General features: G+C 40.4%; 1 protein-coding gene across 3 annotated transcripts in view; it reads right to left on the minus strand.

Moving 5' to 3' along the window:
- pde5ab (phosphodiesterase 5A, cGMP-specific, b) overlaps positions 1 to 23239 on the minus strand; it is a 98065-nt gene that overhangs the window by 11883 nt on the left and 62943 nt on the right. For 2 of the 3 annotated variants that reach the window (XM_046065104.1, XM_046065101.1), the window contains exons 9-18: positions 20682 to 20790; positions 20510 to 20594; positions 18441 to 18616; positions 17184 to 17243; positions 14517 to 14663; positions 11571 to 11696; positions 10096 to 10190; positions 9869 to 9956; positions 2655 to 2755; positions 966 to 1043 (exon numbers count right to left, since the gene is read on the minus strand). In XM_046065104.1, coding sequence (XP_045921060.1) covers positions 966 to 1043; positions 2655 to 2755; positions 9869 to 9956; positions 10096 to 10190; positions 11571 to 11696; positions 14517 to 14663; positions 17184 to 17243; positions 18441 to 18616; positions 20510 to 20594; positions 20682 to 20790 — 1065 coding nt within the window. The remainder of the gene's footprint in view (positions 1 to 965; positions 1044 to 2654; positions 2756 to 9868; positions 9957 to 10095; positions 10191 to 11570; positions 11697 to 14516; positions 14664 to 17183; positions 17244 to 18440; positions 18617 to 20509; positions 20595 to 20681; positions 20791 to 23239) is intronic. The other variant, XM_046065103.1, reaches the window with a different exon arrangement.

Consider the following 23239-nt stretch of genomic DNA (forward strand, 5'->3'; position numbering starts at 1 on the left):
GCAACCCGCTCTACCTCCTGAGCCACAGCCGCCTGGTGTGTATGTATGAGACATTATCACCATAGTGGTCGGTCATCACTCCTCAACCCTACGGAATTTTATAAAAAAATTCAGCAGATAAAGTCACATTTTTAAAGCACGTATTGATAAAAGCCAAGTAAATAATCAGGGACAATGATGAATAAGAATGGCTGATCAGCACACTTGCCAAACTACAGACAAAAACCCACCCAAATAAAGTATTTCAATAACACTGCATTTCTACATTTTTACATGCTTTTATCATATTTTCAGCTAGCCTACTTAAACGCAACACACTGTGAATAAGATCAAAATTCAATTCAGTTTTATTTAATAGCACCAATTCACAAAGTTATCTCATTGCACTTTTCATAACAGGGCCATATTCTTGTCTTAAATGTAATAGGAACATAGTCCTTCTCCCCTTCATGTATCCATACTTCTCTTTTACATTTTACCTTGGTGAAAGACATCAGTTACATCAAACTTGCTGTATTTGGCAACTTGATTACTATCCCTGCATACGCAGGTGTTGCATCAACTGGGTGGAGTCGATTCACGCTGTGATTTTACCAGTTTTTCCACTGCATTAGAAAATGGACGTGCGGCGTGAGAGCCTGTGAAAAGTGTCAATGCACGAGAGTTTGCAGCACTAAGTACTGGACAGATAGATAAACTGCTGTTTGTCAAGAAATAGTTTCAACTCCTCCTGAAACCACAAATTGCCGTTTTTACATTTGTGTTTATGCTAAGCTAGGCTAACCACGTTCTGACTCCAGCTCTGAAATGAACACATAGGCTCTTCATCTCACTCTTGAAAAGAAAGCTAATGAGCATATTTCCACAAATGTTAAACTATTCCTGCAAAAGTGTTTGTCCCATCATTTATGTACTTGCACTGTATATCATCCACTAAGCGTGTTTGAGTTTTGGAGGGTTGTTACCTCAGTAAGTCTCTGTGATGTTCGTTCTCCCAGACAAATTGACTGTTCTTGGTGAGCTCAAAGAACTCCCCACGCCTCCTGACAACACACACACACACACACACACACACACACACAGGTTCAATGACATAGCAGTTAATTATCCTCATATATAACTTACAGTACCCACCTCCTCTGCCACCCACTGTCTAGACTGAAAGAGGGATGAGATAAGATGTGAAATCACTGAGGTACAAAGTGAAAAAAAGGATTGAAAAAATGAAAAAAGGAAGTAAAATGCAGGAAGGAAGGAAGGAAGAGTAGAGATCTACTATATTCCACAAACATTTTTTCACCAAAATCCACCAAAATGTAATGACATTTACATGCTATTCAACTGACTTTTTTTCAAAACAATCCAATGCATACAACTGTACAAAATATAAACAACAAAATAACAGTAAGTAAATATACCTTGCAATCATTTTTTAGGTAGATTGTAGATGTAGATTAAATGTAGGATTAAAATGTAGGATAAACATTTTTGCACTTCTGAATTTTGTTGTAGGGAAGGCTAAAAGGCTCATTCAGATGACCTTTGACACCTTGAAGATGCTCTAATCAATATTTCTTTATGAAAAGTCAATCAAATGTAAAAAAAAAAAAGTTATTTAAAAAGGTTACCCATTGTCACAAACCTACAGAGAATTAACAAGAATCGCTGCAGCTCTATTGAGCTGCTAAGATGCTTCTAAGCCGCTCTCATAAGCCTTCTTATGAGAGCTGCCTTCAACAGGCAGCTGTTTTCACAAATAATACTCTGATAAACCTGCTGTACCCTACCTAGTGTAGAACATAGTGGAGCATTTAAAGAGCCAGATATTTTTCTCAGGAGCTGGTGTAGACCAAACCAGAGCTAAAAGGAGATTGAATTATATTTTATAACATTCATCAGTTGGACACTAACATGGTTTCTAATGGATGCTAATGTTGCTCTTTGTCTGCTGGATGTGTAAATAGGCAACTGTTAGCTAACATGTTCACAAATACAGCTCAATAATATGACTAAATGATGATAATATGTCAATGTTGTGTTTACAGCCTGTTATGCTGCCCCCTAGTGGCCAAAAAAGCAAGTTAATACACTTTAAAAGTTTGGCATAAACAAAGAATTCAATATCAGCAGGAGAAACAGCTTTGAGCTTGTTAGATTATACTCAAATGTTTGGCTAATACATTTTTAAATGACTTGACCCACCCTCCATTATGTGACTTTGTATCTTCCATAAAAGAATATTTTCCAAGAGTGCCTGCATCATACTGCATTGGGCAGTGAGCATACTCTGTTAACGCCACAACATGCAACACAGAGTTGCAATTCAATCAGTAGCTTTAAAGTCCCCATTAAAAGAATGTAAATACTAAATTTTAAAAGTAAGAAGAAAACAGCTTTCTTGTAATCTAAGTGTAATCAAGACTTTATCAGTGTCCAGGAATGTAATTATGGGCGTAATCTTTGCTGTTGTTGAGATGAAAAAAGTGAGATTGGACCAGTTTTGTGAAGTCTTGAGTGAATGTAATCACCCCCAGGCAAAATACTTCTAAACCTTCCCTCTGCCCAAATTGCCTTTTCTCATTCTGTCTTCCACCCCTCCCCCCTCCAACCCTCTCACATCAGATTTCCATCTGGGCTTGACATTTGGTACCTACTTCATATACAGGGCCAGGTCAGTGGCCAGAATAGCCCTCTCGATCATCTTCAGAGTGGCCTTGTACTCGTCCAGGGAGAGGCCGCTCAGGATCTGGTTTCCCTGGAGAGACAGAGGGAAAGAATTATGTAACGAACAGCGCTGTATTTTCTTTAATGATTTACACTTATAAGTGTAGAGCACATATGAAAGTCTGAAGCAACCCTCTATGGAGTCTAGACTATGTACTGACAGCGTTGACTACAGTGTGTCTTGTGATAGACTCCCAGGGGGTTGCCATGACAACACTAGGCTGCTAAAGCACACACCATTTCAAGAGTGTGTATTTGCATGAATGCTCATGAGCTTGCGTTCAATCCAGGTTGCTAATAAAACTGCATGGCTATAAGGAATTCTGTAACTGTAACCTGCTTTTCATTTACAGAGCACAACCATGTAATGTGCAATGCAATTATTGACAGCTTATTAAATACTGTAAGTCAACACACTCCCCAGACTCTTAAACCCAGTGTAACGTTAACTAAATAAAACTGTGATGTTGCATAATCAACAATAAACCTAACCTGTTTTTAACTTACAGAGCACAACCATGTAGCCTAATGTACAATGTGTCTACAATTAATAACATCTTATAAACTACTGTAAGTCAACAAACCCTGTAACGTTACCGTAAAGTTACATGGTCAACAATAAAGCAGTAACCTGTTTTTAACTTACAGAGCACAACCTGTGCAATGCAGTTAATGACATCAACACATCCTCCTGACTCTCAAATCAATAAAGCTGTAACCTGTTTTTAACCGTGCACAGCAGATGCTACGTGTTATGTAGGCAGGTTATAGGTCACAGAGGGAGGGAATAACGGCAAGCTCATCAGACGTTTCCTAAATATAAACATTGTTCACGAGTCCCGCACCTCGAGTCCGAGTCGAGTCTGACGTCTTTTGAGGAGGAGTCTCAAGTCGAGTCTGAAGTAACTGTGTGTGCGACTTGAGTTGGACTGGAGTCCGAGTCTCAAACTCGAGTCCCCATCTGTGGTGTGCGCTCGTAACTGTGTGAACATGTCTGAATGTGTCCAGCAGCGCTGGGGTTAAGTGGTGCTGTGGAGTCGGGAGTTTATTTAGAGTTTGTTTTGAGGCCATAAAGATGAGGGCAGGCTGGTGTCACTGTATTTTATTGAGTCCTCAGAGTCCTCTGTGGTAGGCTAGCAGCTGGAAAATGAGCAGAATGGCCATAATAAATAAGACAGAGCGATCCTGCAGAAAGCAGGCAACAACATTAAGGCCTGTGAACAGCCATTAGCACACCAGTGTTTCCCTGGCAGCCTCAGGTTGAAATGATTTGAACTGTGACCGGTTTGAGGAGTGCTATTATGCTTTGGATAATTCTGGCTCAGATTTCTGCCTCCACCCAGTACAGTAACAGAAGTGAAAAATCATATGGATAAAGTATAGCAGAGGTATATGAAAAGATGCAACACAGCTAATAAGCTATTATATGACGGCTTCCTCTGTTTTGGACTACCCTGCTCCGCGTCCCTTTAAAGTCAGGCCAGACAAGATGCTAGCATTGTTTGTGAGAGTTCACCAAATGTATTTACTTTGGCCATGTGAGTGGATCTGGAGATTACAGGTTGATTTCACTCTGAAATGTCACTGTTCCAATTTGTGGAAAGAGACGTTGTCGCTGAAATTCTTTGTAAATGTGTAAACATTTCAAGGCCAAAGGGACAAAGGAAATTCCATTGGTCTCCATTGTGTTGGCCGAGGCAGATATCAAAACCTGAGCAAATAAAACCATAACTATCTGTACGGCTAGACAATACTAGCGCTGAGTACTTTGTTATATGCATGAACCGACCCTTTCAGGCCAGTGCACTTGATCAACAGCCATTGTTTTCTTATGACGAGAGCTTGGCAACCTTAAGTTGAAGTGATTTGAACCACGACCCAGTTTTTATTGTGACTGCATGATTATGTGAGCTACGCATCACTGCAGAGAGTTTCCATGCACTGTAAAGCTGTGAAGTGTAAACCCTTTGTTATAAAGCACTCTAAAGGAAGAGATAACTGAATCGCCTACACCAGGTAAAACACAGCAGCACACACACTGAGGAGGCCCCGGAGTAACACTGGGTATTTGGGTCGCTGTAGGAATGTTATAACCTGTCTAAAATGTAATAAAAATGTTGGCAACATAATGTAATAACTGTTTTGCATTTCATATGCTAACTGGTTACATTTTGTTGTTGTTATTAGGCTGTTTTATTATTTATTATTTATTTATAAAATGTGACGCGTTAACATAAATTGGTGTGGTATTGGTGAGGTAGTGTTAGATGTGTCCGTTAGTTCAGCTGCCTACTTCCACAGTCCTGGCAGTAGATCTTTAGTAATGAGTTATCTCTACATAAGAACTTAAACTTTTTAATAAAGTAAACACATTAACATAATTTTAACTGCTGATTGCACTGAGAGCTGCACCAGGAAGTTGAATAAGTCTAGATGAGTTGGCAACGAGATGTTCCCAACACAAAAAGGGCTTAAGGGAGGATCCACACAGTGAGGATAATACTTATTACATTACACGCAAAAAGTTAAGCTTTATGTGCTCAACATTTTATTCCATTATGGGCATGCTATTACATTTCCAGTTTTATTACATTATAGGCAGTTAATAATTTAGTTCTACAGTGATTTTTGGCATTGGAATCCGTCTTCTGCAACAGAAAAGGCATGCAGGCCGCCTTTTAACTGGAATCTGGAAGAGAACGTGGGCATCTAATAGCTGCTGCTAAAGGACCACAGCAGATGCGAGACCTGCTGTGCAACGTGCAAGGCAACACAGAGCTTTGCAAAGTGATTTTGAAATCATTTCTGGAGGCTGGCCGGGAGCCATGTAGGGACACCAGGAGAGCAGTGAGATGGAGCCTCTTGATTGTGCCTGCCAAGAGCTCAGCTGCTGCATACTGATTCGGCTGCAGCTGTGAAAGGGCAGCTAATGTCATGTTTTGCATAACTGAGGATAAAATCCATGTGTGAAGAGACATACGACTGCCTGATGATTTTGTTCCCTCCGTTTTCCCGTCTCTACACACGTCCACGATGACAGTGAAAGCGCTTCCTTTGCTACACATGTAAGTGTAATCGCAAGTCAGGAGGCAGCAGCACCACGTGGGCATGTTATCTCTAACATCAGCTGAGTGTAGTAAGTGTTTGGTACTTGTGCAGAGCTTTTTTACTGGAAACGGATGCCTGTGGGGGATTGATGAGTGCATTTCAGACTCAGCGATACCATAAATGGGCTGTAAAACCAAGACAATGCACCAGAGGAAGCTAAAAAGCTCAGCAGAGCCAGGTAATAATTCTTTGTGATTTAGGCACAATGCATGCCCCATTTCACATTACAGAGTCAGGGGTCTGGTTCACAATTTATATTAAAATATTATCAATATTTCTAGATTAATAATGGACCAAATGACTGTGTGTAATGTGAAAGAGGTCACTCGTAGTGACCAACCCACAACCAGTTATCTCCCAACTCTGTTCCCCTCAGCTGTAGTGACTTTCAGCTCATTGGTTTGGTTCTCTTTTCTGTTTTGGTTCACACTCACCACTCTCATCAGCCTCGTTTCCAGCAGCAGCAAAGCTCTGATGGAGCCACAGTACACGACCTGCTCAGCCGCAGACAGACACATAGAGCTGTGGCTGAGGGGGTAGAGTGGTCGTCCACTAACCGGAAGGTTGGTGGTTCCCCTGGTCTACGGCCTCTGTACACTTTCACACGAACTCTGGAGAGGTTTGTTTGTGGTAAGAACCTGATCTGACCTCGAACAGACACAACTGCTGGAAGAACTGCGCATGCTTGGACTAAACCAGCTGCCGTAGTCAGCTGCGCTGTGCATTACGGGATGAGTGTTTGTTGACGATTTATGCACTTGAGCAACATAGCCCCATGGTAACTCACGGACAAACTTGGGGTCGTGAAGAGGTGCGGAGCGTCATAGAAATTGGGTCTGATGACCATATTAAGTCGACAACACACAAGAAGCTTCAGCACCTTTAGCCGCAGACTCATCCGGCCCCCAGCCTCAAAGCGCTTTGGAGGCTCATTTGTGCCATCAGCCACCAGGCTCCACAACACCACAGCACCAAACTGACGGACTCTATTATTTATATATATTTATGGGTGTTTCTGCGACTACGGGCATTTTTAAGTCCCAGCAGTGACATTTTGGATTTATGTTATAATTTGTCATATGATGCTTGATAAATATATGCATATTGTTTTTACACATCTTGACATAAAACATAATCACAAAATAATGTGATTTAATAACATTTATGAAGCATTTTATGGGTCCAAACACCGCTTTTCTTCATGTCCCACAACTGTGGTCTCAATGTTGGGATACGCAGAACAAGGTAATTCAATTAAAATATGACATTATTTCAAATGAAATTGTTAGATATAAATGTTCATTTACAACAAGTTTACAATCTTTTTTTTGTTTACTGATGATTTATATCCTTTTTTAATGTAAAATCACCTGTCCCACACTTCTGAGTCCTTACCGCAACACTAAACGAATTCCATAGTAAAGGTTTTTTTCAAAGCAAAACAAATCTAGTTTCTTGGGAAGTTAGTAAGTGAGCACATGGATGGCAGGTGGGGCCACCCACCCTAGGTGACCCTCAAGATCAAGAAAAACAATGTAAAGATAATCTTCTCTTCTGAAGTATTTATTGTGTGTCCTTACCATACAGCTTATTAATTATGTATTTTGAACTACATTAAAATTTTTTATTAATATTACTGTTGAATTCATGTATATTAGATCATTAGAGTCAAAGCTAATGAAGCAGGCATTGCTAACTGCCATTTATTTGCAATATTAGCAAAAATATCATTACCGCAACATGTCTTTACCGCAGCAGCTTTAGGTGTCGCGGTAAAGACCTTGTGTTGCGGTAGAGACAAATTCAAGGCAAATTATTAAAGTACAAATTATTAAGGCGATTGTATATGTAACACAAACATGTAATTTTTGCTACGATAGATGAGACCAAGTTTTAGCTGTAAAAAGTATACATTTTACACACATTTTGCACACATTTGTTGTGGTTGTTCTGGATGATATTGAGGTCACTGCTTTAGGGCCCCAACCTACCATGACCATACCTGTAGCAGAGCAAGAACCACTGATATTTCACGCGACATGAGGGAGGGGAAAATACAATTCCAGAGAACTTTAATGTTTTTCTCACAGTGGGGGAGGGGACTAAGGTTTCTGTGAGATCACTAATAGTTCACAACATATGGGAATGAGCACACATAACAACACTTGCAAAGCAACTTTCTAAACCATTTCTCTTGGACCTCCAAGCAAAGATTTTTAACGAGGTTTTGTCACAGGTCTTTGAGGACCCTGATTGTGAAGCATCCTCTTTTGATGAGGATGAGACCCTTAGTGTTGACCCTACTGTAGTTTTTCAACCACCAGCACGTTTCTTCCAAAAATGAACAAACTAAGAAAGGAGGCATGTGTATGGGTAAGGAGACCTACTTGTATGCCTACATTCGGTTGCTCATTTTAGCAAGAGTGAACAAGTCAAAATGCAAAGCAAGGTGCACTCACACTCTCTGGTGGGCTGCAGGAAAAATAATATGCAGTTCATATTCTGTGAAACTCATTTTCCTGAGGTCAAAATGACCCCAAAGATAAAAGATGTTAGTAAATCTGAAGATAACAGGAGGTGACATTTACCATTAAAATTGTGTCCTTACTGAAGATGTCATTACCGCATCATTGCTTTATTTGAATTATTATTATGATTTTATTAGCATGAACACTTCAAAATCACTTAAGTAGAGATGATTAACACATTAGAATTGCAGTAATGTAATAATTACAATTTTTTCTTTGAATTTAAAGAAATAAATGTTGCGGGAAGGACATTTTGTAAGAAAAATTGATGAAAAACATGTTCCAGATTAAAATCTTAATGACACAATGCATTTTTGTGTACTTGTTTATATGTATTATGGACTCTTAAAGTTTAAATCAAAATTCATAGAGGTTGATTGTTTTTTAATTTGGGAGGTCAAAAGTGACCATAGTTGCAGAAACACCCTTATATGGTTGTAAATAACTATTGTATATTTATTTTATATAATGTGCAAATAGTGTGTTAATATTTAAACGTAGAATGTTAATTGTATATTAATCGTATATAGTGTGTACACAGTGTGTATATATTTATACATCTATGTTGAATGGTACTGATTCTACATTTCTGCATCTGCTATTTTACATTCCTCTGTGCTGCTATGTCAACCTAAATTTTCCCTATGAGGGATTAATAAAGTTATATCTTCTCTTAACAGCAAAATCTTTCGTTGTTTATATAATTTATAATGCTGGCCTTTTGCTCTCTTTTTTCACTTCCGGGAGCTCCGTTGGAATTTTCCCGCATGTTAATTCTGAGCAATTGAAGAGCAGTTTAGGAAACACATTTAAAGACACATCCGGCCAATGAGTGATGTGAGTGTTGTCATGTGACTTGTGTTACTGCATTTTGGTTTGTTTCACCAACTCATCAACTGATTTGGACCAGAGCAAATAGCGTGGTGTGAAAAGGAACCGAGACGGCTGAAAAATGCTATACTGTATAATGTTTTTGCCCTTGGTCCGGACCAAATGAACTGAACTACATATGTAAAAGCATCCTATAACAGAGCTAAAAGGAGAGTGAATATTGCACTTACCAAATGAATGCTGAATGCTCTGTCGGCTGGATGTGCACTGATACTGGATACATAGTGAGCAGGATATTTCACAGTGGGAAAATAATCCTGTGAGTGCTCTTTGGTGAGCACAGTGTATAATTGTGACACAGTCTCTAAATGACCTCAGACCTAGTTTGGCATTTCTGGACAGCTATTTCTTGTTACTTATCTGCCAACATATACATCTGATCCACTGATATATCTGCAAGAAGCTGATATTGGCTGATCCGTTTATCTGCCTGCCTAATTTATCTGTCCAGCTAGGGTCTTTCTCACCTCCTGAAATCTACTGCTTTGTTAGACAAAGTAAGAAACTATTTAGGACTAATGTTCCCTCTGATTTGGTAGTTGGTAGGTAGAAGGATGGTGCAGAGAGAGGAATGAAGAGTTGGCTTCCTACGTATGTGCGTGAGCGAGTGCACCTACAGGGCTGTTGAGGATCATGAGGCAGTGGTCGAAGTGGTGATGCTCCATGGTGGAGTGGCAGTAGAGCTGGGCCAGTGGATGGTCGCTCCTGGACACGCACCCACACACACACACACACACACACACACACACACACACACACACACAAAGTAAGAAACAGAGTGGATACAGTGTGCTCCCACACAATCACACCCATACTTGATATGACTCATGCTCTCCTGCTGTACCTCTGTATGTAGGAGTTGTTGACTCCTCTGTGGTCCAGGTCATGGCTGAGAGTTGCAATCATCAGAGCCAAGACCTCCACATCACTCAGGTTATTCTGTCAGGAGATGGACGAGCGGAGCAAGTGAGAGGAGAGGATGGGGGTGAAAAGCACACCAGTTACAACCCACACAGCTGGTTAACTGATGACAATCTGTTGCCACAGTCAGACCAAACAAAAGCCTCACAGTTAGCTCATTGTAAGTCACATTGTTGGCAGTGTGGGCGCTCAGCACGCAGCCTGGAGTTCATAGCAAGGCCCGTTTCTGCATATGACACAACAGCTTTTACACCAGAGCTGAAGTCAGGGCTCCATACTGATATTTCCAGACTGCAGCTGCTGATAGAAATGACTATGTTTGGGTCACAGAAAGCATTTAGTGTATTCCAAATTTTATTCTTGGGGTTTTAGCAGAACCTCTGAAACATTTTAACCATCCTTATAGTAGCCCATTAGCAGCACACCACATACATTTAACTGCAACAACACAGCTTCAAGTCATTTCACTTCACCATGAAAGACACTGTCAGATGGCTTTACTGATGCATTCTTTTTTTGTTGCTGTTTTTGCACCTGTACATGCTATTGTTGCATGTACAGGCGCATCTCCAAAAATTTTAATCTTGTGGAAAAGTTCATTTGAAGCTCACTGAAACAAAGTGAGAGATTAAAGACTCAGGAAACTGTGTTTGAGTTAATTAGCTGATCAGAGCTCTTCTCAGGTCGACATTTCTGTGGTAGAAATTCTTTATTCTTTATTCCTATAATATTTTGAGCTACTGGATTTTTGATTTCGTAAGTCGTAACAAAAAAAAAGGCTTGATGTATTTCACTTATCACTTAGCTGAAAGTTCAAAAGCTAAAGCTAAAGTTTCACTTTCTGAATTAAATAATTGAAAAATATGAACCTTTCCACCATTCATTTTTTGAGATGTACCTGTAAGCAGGAATTGTGGTGCATTCAGGGAAGACATTTAGGACCTGTGAGATGGCTGCTGAACACCAACCTTTTCAAAGCAAAAGATGACTAAGTACTCTTTTGTTTTCTTGTTTGTTTTTTGATTGTCCAGCATGATTAATTCAATGCTTTTCAATAGCAAACTATTTAAATTTTGGATGGTCGGCGTGTGCTTGGACGCACAATCAATGAGGGACTTGTTTGAAAGAAAGTTCACCATTCTCTACAGTGTCGTGAAATAACTGCCTGGCTGCCTGGAAGATAGGAAACCAATGATATGCTTTGAAAATGACTTGCAGGAAAGTTAGACATTTATTAAAATAATGAACTTAATAAGTTTGTTTTAAAGCAAGGATAATAGTAAAACACATTGCCTGCCTGTAAGGAATTCAATCAGTGACTCAGTGGATGTTCCACTGACTCAGTACAAGGCTATCTAACAAATCAGCTCATCCTCACCAGTGACCGGCTGCACTGACCTGTAAGCGTCCTGACTTGAGGAGGGCGAACATGCTCTGGGCGGTGTTGAAAGCATGCCTCCAGTTGTGATAAGCCACATTCTTCCTGTAGTTCTTCTTCACGCTCAGGATCCACTGGCATAAACTCTGCAGAAGAGAGAAAGAGCACGACATACTCTCTGATAAAGCTACAAAAGATTGTTTTCCATCACTAATTATTTTCTGTTTTGTGCTTGACTGTCATGAATTTGCCCTTCCTGAAAGTGGAAAATCTGCGTCCTGCCAGCAAATCAATGCTCTGTGTTTTGTTAGTTTCTCCTGATGGGCAGGCCAGTGCCTTGCATGGCAACTCAACCTCCATCTGTGTGTGTGTGTTAACGATTATTTTCATTATCAATTAATCTATACATTTTTTTCTCGATTAATCGATTAGTTGTTTGGTCAAAAAAATTGTGAAAAAAAGCCCAAGATGACATCCTCAGTTGTTTTCCAAAGATATTCTCTTTACTGTCATGGAGGAGTGACGAAATTAGAAAATATTCACATTTAAGAAGCTGGAATCAATAAATTTTTCTCACATTGATGAATCAATTATCAAAATAGTTGGCAATTAATTTAATTGTTGACAACTAATTGATTATTTGATTCATCGTTGCAGCTCTGGCACACAGTGAACTGAACTAAACTCTCTCCAGGGGTCATTGCACTTAGATTATAAGAAAGGACAACATTAAATATGTAATTGAATGATAACAAGTTGCACAGAGCTGACACGCTGAACACCCCCAGGCTCCGATGCTCTGGGGTGGTCAGTGTGTCAGCTCCCGGTGTGAGCGTCAAACTGACAGTCCGTGCTGCTGGAGGGCTCCGATCTCCTCCAATCAAAGGCTGTCTTTATGAGGCCTCTCTCTGCGGGCACTCCGGAGGTCAGCCACCAACATACAAGGACCTCTTCACGTGGAGAGCGTGCCGAGGACGAGAGCCAAACCTGCCAGCGACCAGCGCTGCTGGCAGCCGGGGGGGCGGACGTGAAGCGGTGGGTCTGATAGAGTGTGGATGGTTTTTTTGGAAGGGAAGTGTTTTAGGTGCAGTGTGTGTGTGTGTGTGTGTGTGTGTGTGTGTGTGTGTGTGTGTGTGTGTGTGTGTGTGTGGTCTCTGAGTTAAGGATGCAGGCAAATACACAAATATTAACTCACTTGTAAATGCACTCACTCATCATCCAGCACACACACACACACACACACACGCTGATGTTCTAATGGTCTAATGCTTCTGACAATGAGAAGCAGATTGTTTTCTGCAATTAATAACACAGGAAGCTGCTCTTGTCTTTTTCCATGACACGTACTGCAAACAACAACAACAAAATGTCATGTCAGGATAATGTAGAAGTGTTCTAACTTTAATGATTTCTGTGTTGCCATGATACGCTTGATAATAATAAAGTCTTGGGTATTTTGTTGTAATGTAATGCAGGCTGTAATACACAATGTATTATTTCCATACACTGGGTATGTGTGTATGGAAATAATACAGTGCTCGTGTAGTAATGTGTAACATTTGCCTAATTTCCTTTGTGATTTGACCTTCAGTGTATGTAGTTACTTTAGTTTTTGAAAACATAAGGAGTTCAGGGGCCTGTACCACACAAAGCCAGCTATCTTTGGACTTAACTCTGGGTTTACGATATCACAAAGCTGGCTCGCTTTTATCACCATGGTAACCTACGCTGCACTGCTAACCTGGTTGCAAGGTTATTTTCAGAGGATTAGATCAAAACCTGCCAACAGCCCGACCTACAGGATCGTGGCAAGTACAAAAGGGCTGACTTTACATTAAGGCAACAAGTAACAGAGAGCAATGAATATTTCACAGATCGGGAGAATCCTTCAGCTCCATTCTAACAAACGGAGGGAGAGTTTGTCGCATTAAATCCACACTGAGGATTAAAACTGCATTTTAATTGTGCAAAGATTCCTTAATTCCCAAAGGGACTTCTGACAGGGTTGATGTTTTTACATCTTCAATCACTGAAGCTCAGAATAACTTAAATATCTTAAATATCTTTCTAGTCTTCCAACCACTCAAAGGACTTTACACTGCATGTCACATTCACCCATTCACACACTGATTGCAGAGGCTGCCATGCAAGGTGCCAACTGCTCATCAGAAACAGAAACTAACACATTAACACACACACACAGCTCATGAGCAACAGTCGCCCCAACATGAGGAGACTTTATGATAACTGGAAATAAAGACTGAACCATCTGTTGTCTTTTTATATGAAAAATAATCCTTGCAGTCAGTTAGCTCCCGTGATTATAAATGCAACCTTTTTGTCAGATAGATCTTATCAGGCAGTAGCTTTGTTTCTTCTCCTCTGATCTCTGCTTTGGCAGCAACAGTCTGAAATTTCTTTTATCTTTTTGTATATGCATCAAATATTCATCATAGTTTATCAGCATCAGACAGAAAAGGCAAAAAACCCTCACTCCGTACTAAAGCCACAGTATATAGTAATTCCCATAATTCGTGGTGGGGCTGGACATGTCGCCAGTTCATCACAGGACAAGACTTACTTTGATATCTGGAAATTATTTCAAGTGTTTTTGCAGCTTCTTATTCTACTCGTGATTATATTATTCTGTAATAGTATAGTTATAGTATAGTGTATAGTATTACTGTGCTCAGTAAAGTTCATGGCAGTTTTAGTTTTAGTATTTCTTGGGTTAACGTGTAATTTGGCCAGGATGTAAGGCCATGCAGTGACCCAAAAACATCAGATACTTTCTCTTGGGAAAATCCCCAGCAAATGCCATGCAATCTGTCCGTTATATGTCAAGATATCTTTGCCGTAGACCAAAATGTCGAGTGAAAGACATTTGAAAGACGAGCTAAAGATGCATTTTAATGGAAAATGCTGAAGCAAAATCTACTTTAATGGCATCCCAGGTCAGCTCTTACCGTGTACTTCATCTGGAAGTTCTGGACCAGGTTGAGGTCCACAAACATGCGGATAGTAGCCAGCGTGGTTTCAGTGTCTGACAAGTCAAAGTCACTGAAGCTGAAGTCCAGAAGACGCAACGACTGGGCTGACGGCACCGTAGCTACCTTCAAACACACACACACACACACACACACACACACACACACAGAAACAATAAAATCAATCAAATTCAGAGAGTCTGTGGATTAAATGACACACTCGTAAATATAAAAGTGTTTTATTGCATTATTTAGTTGGACTAATCACTGGTAATCATTTTCCAGATCCAAGAATGACTTTAATAACCACTCATCATTAAACACAGATTCATCTGAAATCTTATTTAATTTTATATGACCAAAGTGACTGAAAGTGCTACTACAGTAGCAGCTTTAACTACACAACTACGAGGGGTTTCCATCCCATGATGTGTCATACATACTGTATGTAGCGTTCTCTTGGGTAGAACATACCCTGAAAAATTAAGCCTGTGTCCTAGATACCAAGCGACACATCCTCTCTCTAGCACCCAGGGGAGGCCACTTAATCAGGTTATGCTGTTAGTTCTGCCACTTCACCACAAGGAGAGGAGAACTGAACAGGACCTTTCGAGACAGTCACGTGGTGCCATAGCTAATGTTGTGGCTGGCGTGAAAGTTGGGCTGCACTGATTGGTTCACATTTGGAAAGCTGCCTTGGAGTACTGTCAGAAAACCAGTGAGATATTTACAAATGAGCTAATTTACAAAATCAAAAGACAGTCTGGCTGAAGGGAGAACCTTTAATATTATGTTTCATTCACATGCAAAGCCTGAGGGCCAATTATATGAGAGTAGTGCAACACAAAATCAGTGGTTTCCTCATATTACTGCTTGTAGTCTGATAATGTACTCTAATGGCAATTTTCACTTAGTGCATGTTGGTTACCAATCTGATCTATTACCATGCATCTGAGATTCTAAGATGTCTCAGCAAGTGAACGGGTGACTGCAACGTCACCGTGACTGACAGAAGTGATCCGGAATTAAAATCCAAGTTGGAACAAACAGTGGTTTCCCTTGAAGTTCCAAGTAGCCAAAAACCTTCAAATTGGTTTGTTTCACAATAAAAGCCTTCTAAAGAAAGGACAGGATTCTGTCCACTGAAACGCTAGAAGGCTATTGAATTGAATAGGATACAAGAGGTGTTGAGTTCGTATTAACAGCATAATCAATAAGTAAGTAAATGAGGGTAAGCAGGAGCAGATCAGAAAACAAAGAGGCCCTATGCAAATATCTCCAGTTGTGGTGGCCACTATTTGAGAATTTCTGGTATCCAGTTTTTTGAGTCAGTAAATTACCACATTGCCTGTGAAAGTACGTGAACTAAAACACTGACAGGCTCAAGGCTATATGTGTCTGACAACATTATAGAAAGGATCCCTATAGAGATAGACCGTTTTTAAAAGTGTTAATTCCTTTTAGTTTAACCAGAAACAGTCACTATATCGCTCTTACTGAAGCCACCAGACTCCATAGATTCAGTAATTTTAGGTGGTAGGTTGAAGAATATTAAAGTTACCCTCTAATTAAAATGGCAGTTCTTTGCCTTTTTCCAAAGAACACTGAGTAATTCTGGCTTGCAGACCAAACTAAATGTTGAACAATCTGTGATGTTGCCTTAAACTCCAAAAGTTCGTCACATTGACTTTGATTTGGGCAGTCAGGAACTCATTTTATACAATCACTGGCAGTTATCCTGAATTCATAGATCCATAGTTACATATGTTTGTACTGTTTAGCGTTGTGATATAGAGAACAAGAGAGTGCGTGTGACAGTAGTTGGGTCGCAGTTTTGTGAAAAACATGAGCAGAATTTTTTAATATGAGATGGAGGCATGTTCAAGCTAAACAACATGTTGTTAAATTGCCCTTAAATGCAAAAAAAGTCTCTGTAGCTCTGCAGCAACATCACTTGGCTGCTGCAACAAAGACCTTGTTAGTCTTGTTTTCTGCATATTACAGTCTCAAATAGAACATAGTATGTTGTTAAATTGAAATTTAGAATTTTCTTTGAAATTCTTCATGTGAGAAGTCACCTTTTCACTCATTCATTTTAATGTCATTTCCTGTTTTCTTAGACGAAATGTCTACAATGTTTGTTTTTTTTGTTTTAAAATGTTCTTTCTAAGATGTAAAATATGTTTTTAGAGCCAACATAAAGAATTGTCTCTCTCAATCATGTGAACTACTCATTAGATGCATAATGGTAATGCCTCGTTCACATCATGTGACCATTATCGAAATGGACAGTTTCTACTTACCGTTCATATCAACATCCGAGTCGTAACTATGACAAGGAAACGCAGATTTTTCTGAAAGCTCTGTTATTTGTTGGCCAGTGATTTCCACTACAAGTGTGTGTGCATACGTTTTTGTCAGAAAAGCAGCCATACTTTATACTGGTGCTTTCCTGCTGATTCAGCGGTGTGGTGTTTTGTTACATGACTGCTTCCTCTGACCCTGAAGGACAACATCTGCCTGTGTATGTGTGTGTGTCACTCTGTGTGTTTATGGCCGTGTATTGAACAGTCCATGCACTGGTGGGAACTTATGTTCATGTGGGCATGTAAGTGTGTATTGTTTAATGAATAAATGTTAATTTACCGCGGTTACCTGGAGTTCCCGCGATTCCTCCTCTGCAGCAGAGGCGTGATACGACAAGACCTGTAACACACACACACACACACACACACAAAAGATGAGGTATGCAAACTTAGGGGTCATATCAAGCTTTCTGTAGAAAACACACACAACTGCTCTCAGACATGGATCTCCAATTCTGCACGGCACTGCAATAGTTGCTGTTATTGGTATCAACTGTGCTTCTGCTGGAAAAGATCCACAAATCAGACTAATTCAGGAAGATAAAGAAACAACTGCTGTGTTGCCAGCAAGGCTGTCAAAACAAAATGTAAAGCTCAACATGGACAGGATTATGAAAGCAAAGAAAAGAAAAAGAGGTGCTGCTCATCAATCAAACATGTCAGTCAAATCCAAAATACGAAGAAGGCATCAAGCCCCGGAGTTCAATGTCAACACAGCAAGAGAGCCTTGTGTCTTTAAGATGGTGACAGTTTGGGACTTTCACTTTCACAACAGAAAGTAAAAAGGGTCGTGTTCTTGATAATGGTTTTTCAATGATATCCTTCTTGGCTCATGTTGTTGCTAGTTTCCCTAGTGTAGATCCCAGTTGATGGAAACAATGTGAGACTACTAAACAAATTAGTGTAAATGAATAGCATGGAGCCTACTCTCACTTTACATACTGCAAATATGTTAACGTGGAACTAGTCCTGATTTTAACCCTAAGTAAGGATTTAAGAATGTGGCCTGTAGCCCGGGAGCAGAAAATTAAACACTCCCTCCACCTCTCTGGCATACCATCTTGGATCACGTCAGGTCTCTCTAGTTTGATATTGATCCTGATGTATAAGCGGCCCTCCGTGGCGTGCCGATGCCCTGCACCCACTGCCAAAATTCTGCTCATCCCATAATAGCATACCAAAACAGCTTTATCTGGTAAAAATTTTTTTGGATTGTTGTTTCTTTGAAGGTTCGAAGGGTCGAGGGGGCTAAACTTGGTATTTTTTATTACCTTTGCAAGCACCTCAATCTACAGAATAATCTATTGTACTCATTTGCTTGAAATTTCATAAATAAATCTTTTTTTTATTTTTTATTGTGACATCTCCTTATAAAAATGGCGTCTCTCATAAGGGCTCTATTTCAGTTGAGGGAAATAAAAGCTAACTTAAGGAATTTAGCATTTCAAGGACCCTCTGTCTATCTCAATAAAGCGATGTGATGCAATACATTTGTGTGTGTGTGTGTGTGTGTGTGTGTGTGTGGGCGTGCACTGACCTCCAGTGTGACCTCTTGCTTGGCCATGGCTCTCTCCACTGTTTCGTACATCTGTGTGTTCTGGATGCCCAGACCGCAGAAGATAGCAAATGCCACCAGGAACTGCTCATCGTTCCTGTTGAAGGCCTTCACGCTTCCTGACGCTTCATCCATCTTGTTCACCAGCTGACATACACCTACGCAGACAAATGTTGTATTTTTGACATGGGATGATCAGAACACATTTTTAGTTCAATGTTCAGAAATGACAAACAAGTTTACAACAACAACATAATAAGTTTTTCAAAATGTTATGTCATAACTCAGGAAACCTTGAGCTATCAGCAAAAACAAAAACATGTATGATGTTGTAAATACCACATGAGTGGTAATTAAAATGGACACTTGTTGCAATGAGGTCTAACACGCTAGAACAACACCCTAGTTAAACATGCTCTCTTCAGCAGATCATTGGTTCTGGCGCTCAAGTGTTAGCCAAGGCTGGATTAGCAACCTAGCAAAGCGAATAGGATTGTTGATATTTGAATTCAACTGCCAAATCAATTCCCTTCAGTGCTCCCTCAGAGGCTCCGCCCCCCAAACTCACCCTTGCCTGGTCATATAACTTTCTTCTCTGCTCTCTGTCCTCTTTGCCTGTTTCTCGACTAGATCCCCTTCTTCACAGTGCCTGGAGTCCAGCATGTTCCAATTTGCCGGTGTATAGAACTCTCTCTCTCTCCCAATGCCCCTCTCTCCCCATAAGTACTGAGCACGAACACCTTTCTTTGTTTTCAGAGCACACACAAAATGGAGTGCTCACTGAAAAAAAAGTGTATGATTACAATCACTTACTATCCCTTTAAAGCAAACTTATGTTGTCGTTTTTTCTATATTTGGGTCTTACAGGGTTAACTGAAAGAACTAGCGTTTTGTGGTGAAACCATACAACGATTGATCTGTTACTAGCTAGCTACAGCTAACCTTCAGTTGGGATACCGAAGGTTAGTTACATTCTTGAGTATGACTAAAGCCAAAAATATTGCTTCGCTTTCAGTCTGAACACACCTTGAGAGGAAGGGGGTTGGCGGATTATCCAGGGCCCCAAGCAGCTCAATTCTGCTGAAGGGGCCAATATGTTCCGGCCATGGTGTTGACACAGACAGCTTATTATTTCATTTGAGCAGACTTAATTTCCATTACTTTAAGGTGAGAACTTGAAGAACTTCAACAGTTAAATGATAAGCTGCCTTAGCTGATATGTTGGCAGTGTTGTGTAAGTGGCCGTTTAAGTTATCCTTATAAGGACACATAACAAAATCGTGCATCTTTAATGCTAATAATGTATTAATGAAGCTAGTCTGAATTAATCTGATAGAGGAGAAGGACGCAGAACCTTTCACTTGAGCTGTTTTGATCTTGCTCGTCACCAGGACTCTTCAAGGTTGCTGGACGGGCTATGAGTACCCGTTTTGTTTGATCACCAAAAGACATCCATGGCCATTACTCATCTTCATAGCCAACTAATGGAGCTGCTATCAGCTAATTATGTTGATGATAATCACTGTGATGGATGGAGCTGCAGGACCGTTTATGGTTAGATAATATAAAAGTGGTAATGCTATGCTGGTTTAATGTGTTCTCAGGCTTACAAGACTGTTGAAGCCTCTAGTCCCTGGTGCTGATGTTACATCACTGCCTTGAAATGTAACTGGAAAACCGCACAGACAGTTTAAGCACTGAAGCAATCTGGGATCGGTGTTTACAGCGCTCACCTCTGGGTTTAGCCGATACATGTGTGCTGATGTGTGAGGCTGACATCGTCCTTGTCAGTCATGAAAATACACACATAATGGGCAACATTTCACCTCTAATTACGCAGACCTCTTGTCTGTCTGTGCCGGTCTTCTACACGTCTTATTTTTTTCAAATCAGTTCATCTTGAAAACCTATATCGATCCATGCTAGTTTTCTCCCACCAGATCTTACTGCAGCTAAGCTGCTGGCATGAACAGATGAAAAAGAGATGGGTTAAGCCCAGGTTTAGTACTTCAAAGGTTGCTCCACCAGAGAAAGACAAAGAGAGATCATACCTATGACTTTGTCCTTCTTGCCATTCTTGATGGGAGTGCAAAGCAAACTCTTTATCTGGCTGCGGGTGTGATCTGGGTTTTCACTCTGTCAGAGAGCAAGAGGGATAATTACTCACTTTGGGAAAAGAAAAGAAAAGAAAAACAAGAAAAAGATAAGACCACATATACTGACTGTCCAGGGGAAGCGCTGATCCTTGGTGACGTCTGCGATGTTGAGAGGCTGCATGGTGTTTTTAACATACTGGGCGTACATGTAGTTAATCTGGCTGACATCATAGTCCCTGAGGAGACACACAACAACACAAACAACTTCAAGACTAACCATGGGAATAATGAGATCTCCAAGCATACTTTTTGTTGTTTGCTTGAGGGGAATGGACAGCTAGCTCATGCTCCTGTGGAGTTACAATTCACTTACTGTAAGTCGCTTTGAGCTGAAGCGCCAATTGAACGTAATGTAATTTCTGGCCATGTACTGGTAAAACTAAAAAAAAATTTTTTTCAATTCTAAAGGAAATCCAAATGTTTTGTAAAGATGCCTGGATGTGTTTAAAATGATGTGCAAGGAATATTACCAAATGAAATATTGGAGCATAGTATGGAGACTGAATACATATCCTTACTGTCAAATTGAAATAATAATACACAACCATGAGATATTCAAAGAAACTTGAAATCTGCATTCATTTCATTTTTGGCCACTTGTCTTTTCCTGGTCCTCTGACTTCCTGCTTCAGTCACATGCAGCTAAGGTTAACTCTGAAGGTCTGACTGTACTGTGAATGGCAGTTTGCAAACCAAACCCTTGACACTGTAGTCATTTTATCTACTGGTTATAGAGAACATTTTCTCTTACTGATGTTATGTTTCTGTAGACAGCGCTCTTTTTTTGCTCTTGGTTGCTGGTTAATGAGAGAACTGCATCTGAGAGGCTGCACCTGAGTCCACCCCGCATCCTGGCTCAGGACTGAAAGCTGAACGCCGTCAGTCACGTCTGTCAGCGCTTAATAAGCCTGTTTGTTATCTTTAGCCGCTCCAAGTCCAACCACAGAGTCAGCTATAATACTGCATGATAAATGATGGAAAATGGATATATAAACACAACATGAGGTTAAGGCAAAAGCCAGTGGATTTTGGCTGTAGTGCTGCGGCAGGATGGTATGTGTGTGTGTGTGTGTGTGTGAGTGTGTGTGTGTGTGTGTGTGTGTTAGTGGACGACGGAGCGAACACATAGAAAACGCGTGTTTTTGCAGGGGTGTGTTAGGGAGAATAAAAGGGACAGAAAGAAAAGCATTTTCATTTCATGCTTTTTCACATTTCAGAGGGAATTTGTTTTTCCTACTACAATGACATACAGTGACAAACTACAACATTAAGTGATAATATCCGACATTAAAATATACTACAATATGACTAAGGTATTTCTATTTTTACGTAAGTAAAAAAATCTGAATTCTACCTCCTTCACTGCAGATGTTTGTGTGTGTGTTTGTGCGCGCGCGCGCGCGTGTGTGTGTGTGTTTTGCTTGCTTTCCAACATCCTATCCGCAAACAGTTTCATTTTGGATGTCTTCAGGCTAATTATAACAATGTGTTCTGTCCAAGCTTGCCTCAACTCTCACACGCACATTTCAGATGGACATGCTGCACAGTACGTGTATTTGTGCTCAAGTCTAATTACCCAAACACGCTAAAGTCCACATTTCCTTTCCCTCTCTCTGTGACTGACTTAAATGAGGCCACAGAAAAAGCTGCCGGCATCACTAAAAACCTATGACAGCACTATGTTGGCTTTCAATTCAAGGCCACAATCAAACTCCAGATCCAGAAACAAAGTTAATTGCCCACTTTGTCAACCTGAAACACTCCCCCTGTCGCTCCTGCAAGCCGGATCAACATCGGTTCAGCTCGACTGAACTTCCTGCTTCGGCGAAACAGACGCCGTGTCGTTTAGAAGCCATAGCCTGGGGTTAATGTCACTATAAAAAGCCTCCTGTGGTCAAAGCTAACATCCTGCAGGGCCCCTCCCCTCCCGTGTTGGCCCGGTTGGAGCTGGCCAGTTTTGCCATATCGCAACCCTCCCCGAGGAAATCCAGCACATACACAGAGGTATTTAAAGGCAGATATTAGATCTGGACAGGGGGGGAACGGCAATGAGAGCAGGTTGTAAGAAAAAATGTGACGTTAAGACATCTGGTTTGTGTCTTCCCTGACAGTGTTGGGATTTTCACAACTGCCTATTTTCCCTTTCTTTGCTTAGTCACTTACATATTGAGCTCTGTTTGCACACAAAGATATAATAGCTTTAATACGGAGAATACTCAGTGGGTTTAAATGCGATCTGTTCAGACACTGGAAAACTATGTTAAATGTCAATACAGGAAGCTCACAAGATCTGGCAGGTCCATCTGTTTCACCAATACAAAGAGGGTCACAAACTGTGTTTTCTAAACTGTGTTTGATTGACTTTATGTCTCTTAGTTTTATCTCTGCCAGGAGCAGGTATTAGTGTGAAAATAAAGTCAATAAAACCCGATAGAAAACCTTGTTTGTTACACTGTTCTTAGTAAAATGTTTAACACAAAGACATATCAGTAACTGTGAGCTTCTTACTTTTGAAATTCTTTCTGGCTTTTGGAGGCCTTGTGGACAATCCTATTGGACTGTGTTTAAATGATAATCCTGGCATTATTGGATATTTTATTAATGTCAACAAATCCCATGAAAGGA

Source organism: Micropterus dolomieu, linkage group LG12 (assembly GCF_021292245.1).
Source record: "Micropterus dolomieu isolate WLL.071019.BEF.003 ecotype Adirondacks linkage group LG12, ASM2129224v1, whole genome shotgun sequence".
NCBI classification, from domain to species: Eukaryota; Metazoa; Chordata; class Actinopteri; order Centrarchiformes; family Centrarchidae; genus Micropterus; species Micropterus dolomieu.